At 44.2% G+C, this 12,004-nt stretch overlaps 1 protein-coding gene across 1 annotated transcript in view; it reads right to left on the bottom strand.

Moving 5' to 3' along the window:
* Positions 1-12,004, bottom strand: part of XIRP2 (xin actin binding repeat containing 2) — a 106,457-nt gene that overhangs the window by 18,162 nt on the left and 76,291 nt on the right. The window contains exons 4-6 of the mRNA XM_084812091.1: positions 5,107-5,214; positions 1,938-2,010; positions 188-321 (exon numbers count right to left, since the gene is read on the bottom strand). Of these exons, the coding sequence (XP_084668217.1) occupies positions 188-321; positions 1,938-2,010; positions 5,107-5,214 (315 nt within the window). The remainder of the gene's footprint in view (positions 1-187; positions 322-1,937; positions 2,011-5,106; positions 5,215-12,004) is intronic.

Raw genomic sequence — 12,004 nt, 5'->3', positions numbered from 1 at the left:
CCACTTGCCAAACACAATCATAGTTTACAGAAAGCTGCATTGCAAATATCACCTAAATGATTTAATCAAGTATTGGTATTCAGAATTTACAGCTATTGCAACTCAGAAAGGAATCTGGGTGTTACGATAAAAATGATAATAATTCGGTATTGGTCAGGTGGAGGTTTCCTCTTTCCATAGCACTGACCTTGATCTGCTTTGCAGGCGTTCCACTCTCTCGGCCAGAATGAAACATCTTTCCCTGGGCTGTTTTTTCAAAGTGCTGCTTTAAAGATTGTGTAGAAATCATTGGGATCTCCTCATTCCTAGCTGCGTTGACCACTGTGATATGAAAACAAAACTAAAACTTATTCCAGTTATTTCATTGCAGTGCATTGGCTTTAGTCTTTGGTTATGGGCTAGTAACTCGGAGGTGCCAGCCTTCCTCTGAAACATGTGGAGTTAATTGTTCTCCAAGCAGCTTTGGTGTGGTGCACTGTGTGTGCTCCGGCACCCTGCCTGTGGCACACTGTGGGTCAGGATCCAGCAAGCTACCTTAGGTGTGCCCAAAGGCTTGGGCAGGCCCAGGGGGATTTGTGACGTACTGCTGTTTAAAAAGCAGTTTATCGTGCAGCAGAATCGTGCAGCACTCAAAAAGCACAAGCCCAAAGCTCTCCCACTCTCTCTTTGGCAGAGAAAGTGCTGCTTTAAAAAGCATACAGAAGCAGGCAGGTTGTGCAAATGGTTTGGGATGTTTTTGCCTGCAGCTGCATCTACACACTACAGTACAAAGGGCGGTATTTATTTATTTACAATATTTATATACTGCTCCATATCTAAAACAGATTTCAGAGCGGTGAACATAAAATGTAAAATAGTAAAAGGATAAACACATTAAAGCGCCATATTAAAATTATGCTTTTTAAAAACAGAATGCCAATAAAACTGTGGCTGGTCAGTGAAGGAATGCCTCCTGGAACAATGCTGTTTTCAGGAGGCACTGGAAGCAACCCAGTGCTGGCGCCTGTTTAACCTCCAGGGGCAGGAAGTTCCAAAGAACGGCGGCCACCACACTGAAGGGTCTTCTTCTCCTGGACTCCAATTGGGCCATAGGTCCATGTGGAACCACCAGGAGTATCCAGTTTGAAAGTAGAAAATGTTGTTTGCTGGTGTGACACATTTCCAAGGAAAATCTGTGGCACCAGCAAACACTATTGGTGTTGTGCTAGAGATTGCTTATGCTAGTTGAATGTAATTTCCGTTAGTGCTATTGTCAAATTGGATACTGCCCCTAAATGCAATTAAAAGGATTATTCAACTACAAAACCAGTTGTAAGTTTTTGTATCTTGGCCATAATAATGATCTACGTTAATCTACAAGGGCACTGTTGGATGGTGGATGCTGCCATGGGGCAGCGAGTTGGATCTGATGGGCCTTTAGGGTAAGTCTAGCTTTGCAACTCTTATGATTTTTATACCAGATTCTTTATATCATATCAATAGCACAGGACCTTGTACAGATGGAAAGCCCCAGTCATAAAATGGGGGCACAAGGATTCAGGGCTTATTCGCTGAATGACACAGTAGCTCCTCTTCTGCACATCAGACTACAGCTGACTGAACACTGCAGTAACCGTGACTGTGAGCCATTATTATGTTCTGCCTAGCTGTTCAGTCCAAAGGTAATTATATGCTTTGATATTCATTAGTGAATGCAAATATCCTTAATTATATCTCAATCTTTATGGGCATGATCCATCCAAAATTAAGTCTCACTGATTTCAATGGATGGGATTTAAGTGAGTGCTTAGCTCTCCAGTTGCAATAAATACAATATATTGTGCACTGCTTAACTTTGAATGGATTTTGCCTTTATCCGTATGTATACAACATAATTTGCTGTGTGAACCACTTGCTGTTCCTTGTTTTCTTCAAGTATATTTTCCCACTTCTCTTACCTGTTTCATCAATACTTTGAGTGACATTAGAAGCTTTCTTAGCCTCAATGGAAGCTTGCTCATGATGAGAAATCTGCACAAAACAATTTCAATTTCAATAAGAATCAACTACCTAATGCGATCTGTCCTATGTTTTCTATGACTCTGGAGGACAAAGGAACAAAGCCTTTATTAAGGAAATATCTGATTTCTGCCCCAACTAGGGCTGGTGTTCCATAGTTATCTGCGAGCCAGGAACTCAGCAGTTGAAATTTAATCTTTGACACAAATTCACAAGGTAGAGTCAGGCAAGATTAGGCTTGCTGCAATCCCTTATACACTTTCCTGAGAGTAAGCCCCATTGAACTTAGGAATGTGAGACTTACTTTCAAGCAGACATGTATAGGATTGCACTGGCTAGCTATCATTTAGCTTCCCTACCATCCATCACTTGAAATGCATTTCTAAAAGATTTATCTTCTGCTATTCACATGAATGCAGACTGTCTCATATACAGGTGCAACACTTAGGTCTAGTTTGCACACATGAGCAGCCATATCCTGATGTATGTGGGTACACAGCCATGTGAATATTAATGTGAACCAGGGGCAAGAGGGGCACTTCTAACGGTGGCTGCACTGTTCCACAAATGGCACAATAACCGAAACTTATCTTGTAACCTCCATGTGTTGTCCCTCTGATCCATCACACTAACATATCTTCCAGTATCTGGGTACCTATGTACCCAAACATGCAGTGGGACAAAAAGTAGACTGCTCACAAGTCTGAACTGGTCCTGCAGGTCACTTCATACATGTGATGACAAGGTAGAATCAGGGTTGGCACCGTTGGGCAGCTGCTGATGGCCCATGTACTTAAGAGGGCCAACTAATTCCTCACTGCCATGCCCGAACTGCCAGTAGGCTTCCCACAGTGAGACTGTGAGGAGGCATCACAGCTCAGCTCGGAAAGGTCCTCCTCCCAGGCAGTATTTCCCACCGTCGAAAACATCTGTGGGTGCAGGGAAGCTGAGCACCGGTTGGGGACTCAAGAAGGGTTGGCCGTAAAGGGGAGCCCTGTCACTTCAGATTCCAAGGTCAATGCAGTTCATTAACTGCACATTGCAAGCTGGAAGGGGCTGTGGCTAGGAGAAAGTGGCTTATAATGGCCCTGTTTATGATGAATATTATAGGTTAGCTCTCAGGCTGAGAGAGTGGTTTACATATGACAACTGTGCAGTGTGGTCCAGTGGCCTTATATCCCGATTGCATGTTGGAGGGAGGCTGTGCCGAGAGGCAGTAACTTAACAGCAGCCCTACAATGCAGTCCACTGCTAACACTGCAGGCCAGAGTTGGGTCTAAGTGTGGTTTGGCTACATTTCCAACAAAGAGCACTTATGTACAACCATTCTCAGGTTGCAGCAAAGGCCAGTCAACTTAAATTGCCCCTTTGTCCCTTGTAAGCCAAAAACTCGCACTTGATTACATGCAGAAGCCTCAAGCTCCGCTGATTCTTATGCAGGCAGGCTGCACTTTTAATGCTCAACCCCTCATCCCAAATTAAATGCTTTGCAGAATGCAAGACCTGAGTTAGAAAGAGCAGGGACTCTGTCTTTGCTGCTGTGTGTTTTTTTTTAGTGGGCATCTGATGTCCAATCACAGATACAATACATTCTTGGATTTCTCCATTTTCACTCATGGAAGAAAAGAAAAAAAGAGGTCTATTGACACCTCAGATTTAAAGTATGTGTGTCTTTGATCTTTTCATATCTCTATGGCAGGGGTGGGAAACCTGTGGGCCTCCAGATGTTGTTGGACTCCAACTCCCATCAGCTCCAGCCAGCATGGCCAATGGTCAGAGATGATGGGAGTTGTAGTCTGACAGCATCTGGAGGGTCAGGTTCCCCATCCCTGCCCATTAGGAAGAGAGAGGATGATAGGAAGGAGAGTGAGAGCACAAAAGTAGGTATGGTGCTTCATATCCAATGTATAGAGCAAAGCTTTTCAATTAATATTTATGAAAACCTATGACTTTCATGCAAGCATTTGCACAAACTAATGCTTGGAAAAATGCCTAAAAGGACAAAAAACACCCTGTAACTGTTAAATTGTCCCTTACTGCATCTTAAGTATTCTGATCTGTGCAGTGCAACCCTGTGCATGTTTACCCAGAAGTAAGTCCAACTGTGTTGAATGTGGAGTTTAGGAATGTGTTTAGGACTGCATCTGGAACAGTGTGCAAAAATATAACATAAGTGCAGCAATACAAATGTACCCTTTAGTCTACACTTTGGTACAGGATCTAGACCAGCTAGTCTCTAATCAAACTTTGGGAATAAAGTGCCCACCCAGTACATATAGCATATCACTGCCATTCACATTTTACATTTATGAAAGCCAGAGGGGATGGACCAAAGGGGAAAGGGATAATGTTAAAGAAGAAAACAGTGGGGCTAGTAGGGAAGGATTCAAAGAGAGAAAGGTTTTGATAAAGGAGGAAGAGGTAGTGCCAGACGGGTCCACTGATACTCTGTTGCCCATGGACTTGGGTGCCAAAAAAGAGGAAATGCATCACCAAAAGGGGGACAAAAGAGGATGCAGAATTGCATAAAAGTTAGAGGCAAATCTAGAAATAACTACTCTAATTTAAACAGAAAGACAAGACATTTCAGCATAATGGGAAAGACAGTGACCACATGACCTGTGTTGTGTACCTGTACCATTTGCTGTCCAAGTGAGGGGTAATTTGAAGGCTCCTGCTCTCCCTTCGTATGTTTCTTTATTTTTAAACCAGAGTTTGACGGGAGAGCACTTCAAATAGAGGATACCTTCAAAGAGAGGACTGTCCTCTTTTAGCTCTTCAAATAGAGGACTTTCCTCCATAAACTAGGACATGTGGCTACCCTACCAAGGGCCCACAAAAACCTGCAGCCCTGTTAATGATGGCTTTTTCATGTGAATCCTCAAATTCAATACTGTTTAGCAGAGTAGTACCAATCTGATTTGGAGTCACTGTGTGATGAGTAATTCACATGCAGTTCTGAATCATCATAGAAAACACTTGCCACCAAACCAGATTGGCTGCCATAAGCACAGCAAGACAAGACTGGCACAACAAAAACAGAGTCTCAAAAACTGCATCACTGTGCTGTTGCCTGGTGACATAATAATTATTAAGAGATACAGGTACCTTTTCGGATTGAAAGACTTCCAACTGAGTTGCTTTTGAAGTCACTTCATTTACTCTTGCTTCTGTGCTCCTACTTGACATCTTAGCTTGACTTTGACTTGCCACCTTCTAAAGACGAATAAAAATAATTCCACATTTGCAACTTTATGATAAACTTAAAAACAAAAAGCCAACATCTTAAATGTAAATGTTTCTTCAGTACATATGATCAAATAGCTATTTACCAGTAGATTATAATTAATATAATTTGCAAGGATAAAATAAAATTGGGGTTATAACACACATCGTGTATTTTTGGTGTAACACACACTGTAGGTTCATTTTTAGAGTGCATCCAGATTATTTCCTTTACTAGACTCTGTAGCACAAGATATATATTAAAAGTAGTACACAGTGACCTGAGTGTTAATGCAAACTTCATGCTGGCTCAGGCTGGTGGGAGTTGTAGGACTTTTTCTGTGTAAACATGCATAGGATTGTGCCCTTAATCACCAAACTCCTCTCTACCGCCAAGCATGTAACCAGAATATAACGGAGAAATGTAAACTTCCCAAGCTTGAGTGTGCTATGGAGGCCTTGAACATGGGTTATTTACACCTGTAGATTATTGGCAGGGCTGTTGAATGTCTGCAGAGCTGTAACCTATGAATTCCAGCAGCTGGGCTGCCAGAAGGGGCACTGAAATTCATAATTACTTGGTTCAGAGTCCACAGCAACTCATAATCTTCACCTTCAATATAAGGGGAGCCTTATGGCTCCCAGAGTTCTTCTCAGATTTTAATCTGATTCCAGCTGGACAAGAACACCCCCCCCTTGCCTATTTAATTAATTGCTGCTGGAGTAGTGGTTGAGACTAGGAGGGAGGACTCTCCCCCCTACGCGCACCTCCCTTCCACTTTTCTTTCCCACCAGTGGCAACAGGGAAGGAGCTTTCTCTCGGTCCCTGGTGCTTGGAATGCTGTTATAGCAGTGTCCCAAGTATTGGGGTGCAGAGAGACCAGCACTGCCAAGAGAAGGAGGGGGAAGAGGAGGAGGAGAGAGTGCTGCTACCCTGGGGCAGCGCCAGCCACCACTGCTGGCCCAGCTGCCAGGTAAGGAGAATGGATGGACCTGAGGGATTCACAGAGGAGGGCTCATTTCAAAGAGCCACCGCTGCCACTTGTGATTCCTAGTCCCAGTCTGAATCAAGCTTGGGAAAGGTTGCCAATCACTGCCATTTCCCCTGGGAGGCAAACAGGGAGAGGGGCCATTCCCGAAATGGCAAGCGAATGGAGGCAGGCAATTGGCCCAGACTGTGGTGATCTCCAGCCATCAGCACACTGGTGGCAAGCAGCATCTGTGGTGTCAGCAATGACTATAAGCCTGCTGCAAGCATGTACGTGTTATGGCCACGATCAAGGTAAAATCTCATTCTTTTCAATGACAGATTTCTACTTTGGAGCAATTGTGTGTGTGTGTGTGTGTGTGTGAGAGAGAGAGAGAGAGAGAGAGAGGATTGCTTTACTTTGGCTGGACATACCCAACAGATAGAGAAGAAAGATCCCTCTCAAATCCTTACTACCATGATGACACCAGCAGGCTTTGGTGGCAATGTTGACAACTAGATGCCTGACTCTGTAGGACTCTTAACGCTTTCCACACGGAAACATTCTAAGATACACAAATTGTCATGTGAGTGGTGGATTGTGCAGCTCATATCCCTGGAGTCCTCAGCAGGGACAACTGGGAGTAAATTTTAAGGAAAGAATTATCCCCTTGTTTTATATTTTGTTACTTACTAGCGAACTGACCCAGCTTCACGTAGGTTGGAAAAGCCCTTAATGTGATACAGTGAAGTCTTCAACCAAGGTTAGCAGCAGTCAGATTTCGACATATTGGGCCCACCCAGTCTGAGTTAGGGATGGACAGACTCACCTGAGTCTGCACTCAGTGGGTGCTTGAGGAGTTGCCACTGCCGCTTGCCCATGCGTGCCCATGGAAGGCTCAGTATGCAGTCTGGGAGTGCCCCTTGGCCACCCGCTCTTCCATGCAAAATGCCATTTTTACAGAAGATGGGGGCTCCACATTTTTGTATATCTAGTGTTGTGCACATTGGTGGCCATAAAGGGCCATTTCCACACCATTAGATATATGAAAAGGGTGGAAATGGCCCTTTATGGCCACCATTGTGGATAACATTAGATATATGAAAATGTAGAGCCCCCATTTTCTGTCCATGGAGGACGGGCGGCTGCTGGGCACGAGCAGATGGGTCCAGTAAGTCCTGGCCATTCACAGGGCTTGGCGGGTGGGGGTGGCGGCTCATTGAACTGGGTTTGGGGGGGGAAGTGGGGGGAGTCCAGCAGACTTCTGGACCCAGTCAGGCACCCACAACATCTCTAGTCTGAATGAAGGCCTGCCTGCTGACACCCTTGGGCAAGATGGTTGCCATGGTGTAATCTTATAGCCCCCTAAGAAGGGGTCTGCCCACTCTGTTCCCCTGAGGGAGGGCTCCCCACAGCAGTGGGGTGGAGGCAGGCCTATAATTCTGTCTCTTGGCCTACTAATCTTTTCCGGCTTCAAACTGTATCAACTGCAAAGCTATGCATTGGTTAGGGAAGTCTGTCCCTAGTGACTGAAAATGGCTTCAGGCACATGGCAAGTTTCAAGCACATGGACACATTAAAATTAATTAATGCCTTTCATAAACAAAGTAACCATGAGGCACACACCTATAGGGTCCCCTGAGTATGGATGCCAAGGTTCAGTTGTCTAGGTTTCACCATCTTGAAACTATGGTGCTGACAGACAGACGGGCAGACATAAACATGCATCTTCTTTTATTATTATAGATTAACAGTCGGACACGACTGAACGACTGAACAACAACAACAACTGTCCTATTTGCTAAAAAGCCATCAAGCTGGTGTACAGCTATTTAAAACAATAAAATTGTAAAACAATAAAAAATAAGAACATTCAAAACACTAAAACATTAGAACATTCAAACAACTATATAGATTAAAAAGATGTCTCTTCCACATATTCATAAATGCTTTCCTATGTCCAAACATGAAATAATGTGGACTGCAGAATGGAAGGATTTTTAACTCTCCAATTATTGCTTGTGATGGCAATAACATAAGTTGCGGCAGCAATCAGGTTGGCTGCCAGCATAATGCATCAGGTTCAAACTAGCTGGATAGCAGGAGGAGGAAGAGTGGGTAAAATTATTTAGACAGGCCTTTTTCATAAATGTAATTGTGGAAATGGTGTTGTAAAGTGATTTTCACATAAAAATAGTGTGTGGTAGAAAGCAAATGCAGGAAAATCAATGCATGTCCCACAGGTAAGAATAGATGTTAAGAAGTGTTCAAGATTGATTTTTTACATTCAGAATTCTCTGGAGTAAATTACCATTGAAAGGAAGTGGAAATCGAGGACTCTGGGATTCACCATAAATTGTCTGCTCTCACTTGTTATGAGATCAAACTTAAGTTGCATTAAATTATGTATTTTCCTAATTATGGTTCCATTATGTATACAGTTTGCTGTATGTCAGGGAACAATGGTTAGTAAGTGTGCCAATGTTTGTTTTGTATTTCTAGTGGAATCTTCACCACAGCATAAATGGGTCTGTTATGCAGTAAGTGGTTGGAGAGGTTAGAGCCTTGCATTTGACAATTTGCCTCTTCCTTTCTCACAGAGTGAGTGATGGGAACAGTATACAAATGGTGGCACCTACTGCTCATTCTACTTCTATGTGTGTCATCTAAACCTGCTGCTGTTTTCCCTTCTCCCCTTCACAACTTGGTAAGGGGGAAGAGGAGGGAAAGTGTTGCATGAGTGCGAGCCCTGGGGCCTAGCTTGTGACAGAGTCCAGTTCTGGCACAGGGTGACGGGCATGTGGGGCAGAGGCAGGAGGCATGGTCATGCATGGGCTGGGGTACCAGATCAAGCCAATAGGGACTGAGGGCCAGAGGACAGACTGGAGGTCCAATACCAGATTAGATAAGCAAGGCAGAGTCTGGGCTGTTGACCAATAGGATGAGTTGGTCAGACTGCCAGCCCAGCCCTGAAAGAAGGGGTTTTATAGGACCTGGTGCCTGTCCATTGGGTTTTTCAGGGTCAGCTGACCTCTGTCAGGCTGTGGGGTCAGTTGACAGAATTCAGGCCATTACTGCAGCCTAGAAGGCACCCTTGTCCTATGGAGCCTGGTCCGGCTGGCTGGTTGAAGGACGAGAGTGCTGGTGGTGTAAGAAGTAAGGCACCAAAGGCTGGCCACAGGAGGTTTGAGGCCCCTCAGAGCCCTAGAAAGGAGCTCTCCTGGACAGTGTTTTTCCAAGCTTTGCAGAAGAATAAAGACTGAGGTTTTCCCTGAGAATTAAAAAACACACACCAAAAAGCCTGGAAAGACACATCCCATTCCGAATTGTGATGGCTGGCCTTTGCCCATCACTCCTTGAGGCTGTTGGTCCATTGCTATGCTTATGTTATTATTTACAAGATTTATATACCATTCTACATCCAATGCAATATCCAAGCAGTGTTTATTCAGAAGTACATGGGACTTACTGCCAAGTAAGTGTGCATGGGATTACAATCTTGGTTCCAGTCGCATGATTAACTTCTCATTACGTAGCAGCAGATATGCAGGCGTTACATTAACGATACTGATTTTGTGTAAAACAACGTATTGGATTAAATAGTACGGGGAAATAGCAAGCTTGTCACCCACGCATTTATGAACCTTATTAGTAAACCGCATTGCTTAGTCTGTATACTGTATCTATCACTCAGTCTCTGGTTCTGTCCATCCAGTCCATCCTTCTTAGTTTGCCTTTGTATAGCCCTGGTAACAAGCTGTCAATCCCCTTCAAGCAGACCCCTAAATAGAACGGATGAGCCCAACATGTTAGTGACCGATATTTGTAATCACATTCTTCAGGGAGACGTGCAGCTTGCGGTCTCTGAAGGGTACTGATGATCATATTCTTCAGCAGTGACCCAGATGCACTTCCTTGGTTTTACTAGCAGTAATCTATTTTCTGGAGCTTTCTGCACTTTTTATGATGAGGCAAACTTCATATCAGTTGATGCTCTTTCTTATGGCTCGGTGTCCTCCAGTCTATAAGAATGCTGCTTTATCCCTTTCCTTGAAGAAGGCTGGGTGCTCTTTTTCTGAGGGCGTTTGTATCTGACGGCAAGGTTTAGGCAGTATTGACTGACTGGCCCCCTTACTCTTCAGAATCAAGTTAGTACTTATGTCTGAGATATGCTGGGTTTCCCCCCCAAGAATTGAAGAGGTTCTTTCCAAGTTCAGTCAATGCAATGGCATATTCCTAAAGCCAGACAGCATGCTTTCAGGGAGTAAAAGAAACAGGGTCCAATACAAAGATCCTTTTGTTCAGCAGTGGGCTGCATTAGAGATGTGAAGGTTTGGGAAAATGGGGAAAAAACAGAAACATTCATAAAAATACCCCCCCCCCAAAAAAAAAAAACCCTGGGGGGGAAAATGAAATTAGGTATGTGTGTTTGAACTTTTCTCTCCCCCCCCCCCGCTTTTTCTGGTTTTTGCCCCAGGCCTTCAGAGCTCTAGGCTACATGCTTGGACAGACACACAGTGGAGGTAATGAGAGGGGGCCCTGGATTCATCCCCCAACCTCCTGTTTTAAATGCCTCCTGAAAATGCACTTGTTCACCCAGGCTTTCTCTAGCCTGTCATTAATTGCTCATGTGTTGCTCTATCTTACTGTTCCTTGTATTGCTTTGTATTGTTATTGTAGCTGCAATTGTTTTCACTAACTTGGAGTATGCCCCATGGGGTTTCTTTCCTCGAATAAACATGCATGGCATTGGAATGCACAGATTCTCAGTGTCACTAAGATGATGGCATTCTCACTGAGATGATGGCATCATAAAATGATGGCATTTTATGCTGATAAGTTTAACGCGTGGCTCTACATTGGCATTTTTCCAATGTACGTTGTGAATACATCACAGTGAAATGGTGTATTTGCCTCTGAGGAGATGTACATACCAATCAGGTGATTTTGGATGGCAGATTACGCTTGCTTTGGTGTGCAGGACACTGTCTGCTCACACTTACGGCTTTTGCTTAAATATCACTCAAAGCTATTCCATTGTGTTCAAGAGCATTGCATAGAGTGCAGAGGGGTGACCCTGCCAGTGATATTTAGCAACAGAGCTTAGAAGAAACATTTGCTGTTTCTGACTGGCACCTGTAGCTCAGCATTGTCCCAACCCTATTAGGACAAGCAGCTCTGCTGCTCTAGAGGAGAAGCCTTGCTAGCAGCCCTTGCTACCAGAGTGAGAAGCTGTTTCTTGCTGCTATCTAGGATTGTATTTCCCTGGCCGTGGGCTGCTAAGGTTTTGAGGTACCGCGGAAGTGTGATAAGCTGGATCCAGGTTCACTTACAAGGAGACTTTATTGAGTACTTACAGTGCACAGGTGTACCCAATGGTTGGATCAGACAGCTTCTCTGAACCCAGAGCCAAGGGGTAAAATGGGTTTTATACCATATATGTTAGCAGTGAGGCAGCATGACAGAAGCAAGCGTTAATTAGCGCTCATCTGCAACTTTCCCAGCATAGACTAACAGTGCTTGTTCAGAAGGAAAACAATCAGAACATTCCCAGCACAGATACCTGTAGCTTAGCACAAATAGAGTTCCACTTTCCAGGTGCATCCTAGGCCCTGATAAGATAAACAATTCAGAGCTCGTTACCATGGAATGTGCTGAGGTGGCGATATCGATCTTTGAGTCATCTTACCAGCCAAGAGGCCCACTAGCAAGAAAACTGCAGCCCATGAACCAAAATCTGAGAGCATTATGGATCTCTAGGCCCCTCTAAAACTACTGGTGACTCAGGTTACAGGCCCGAGGCCTTACAAGGA

Source organism: Heloderma suspectum, chromosome 1, assembly GCF_057233095.1.
Source record: "Heloderma suspectum isolate Gila_16-S chromosome 1, 16-S_ref, whole genome shotgun sequence".
NCBI lineage: Eukaryota > Metazoa > Chordata > Lepidosauria > Squamata > Helodermatidae > Heloderma > Heloderma suspectum.
This window is presented reverse-complemented; position numbering and strand designations above follow the sequence as displayed.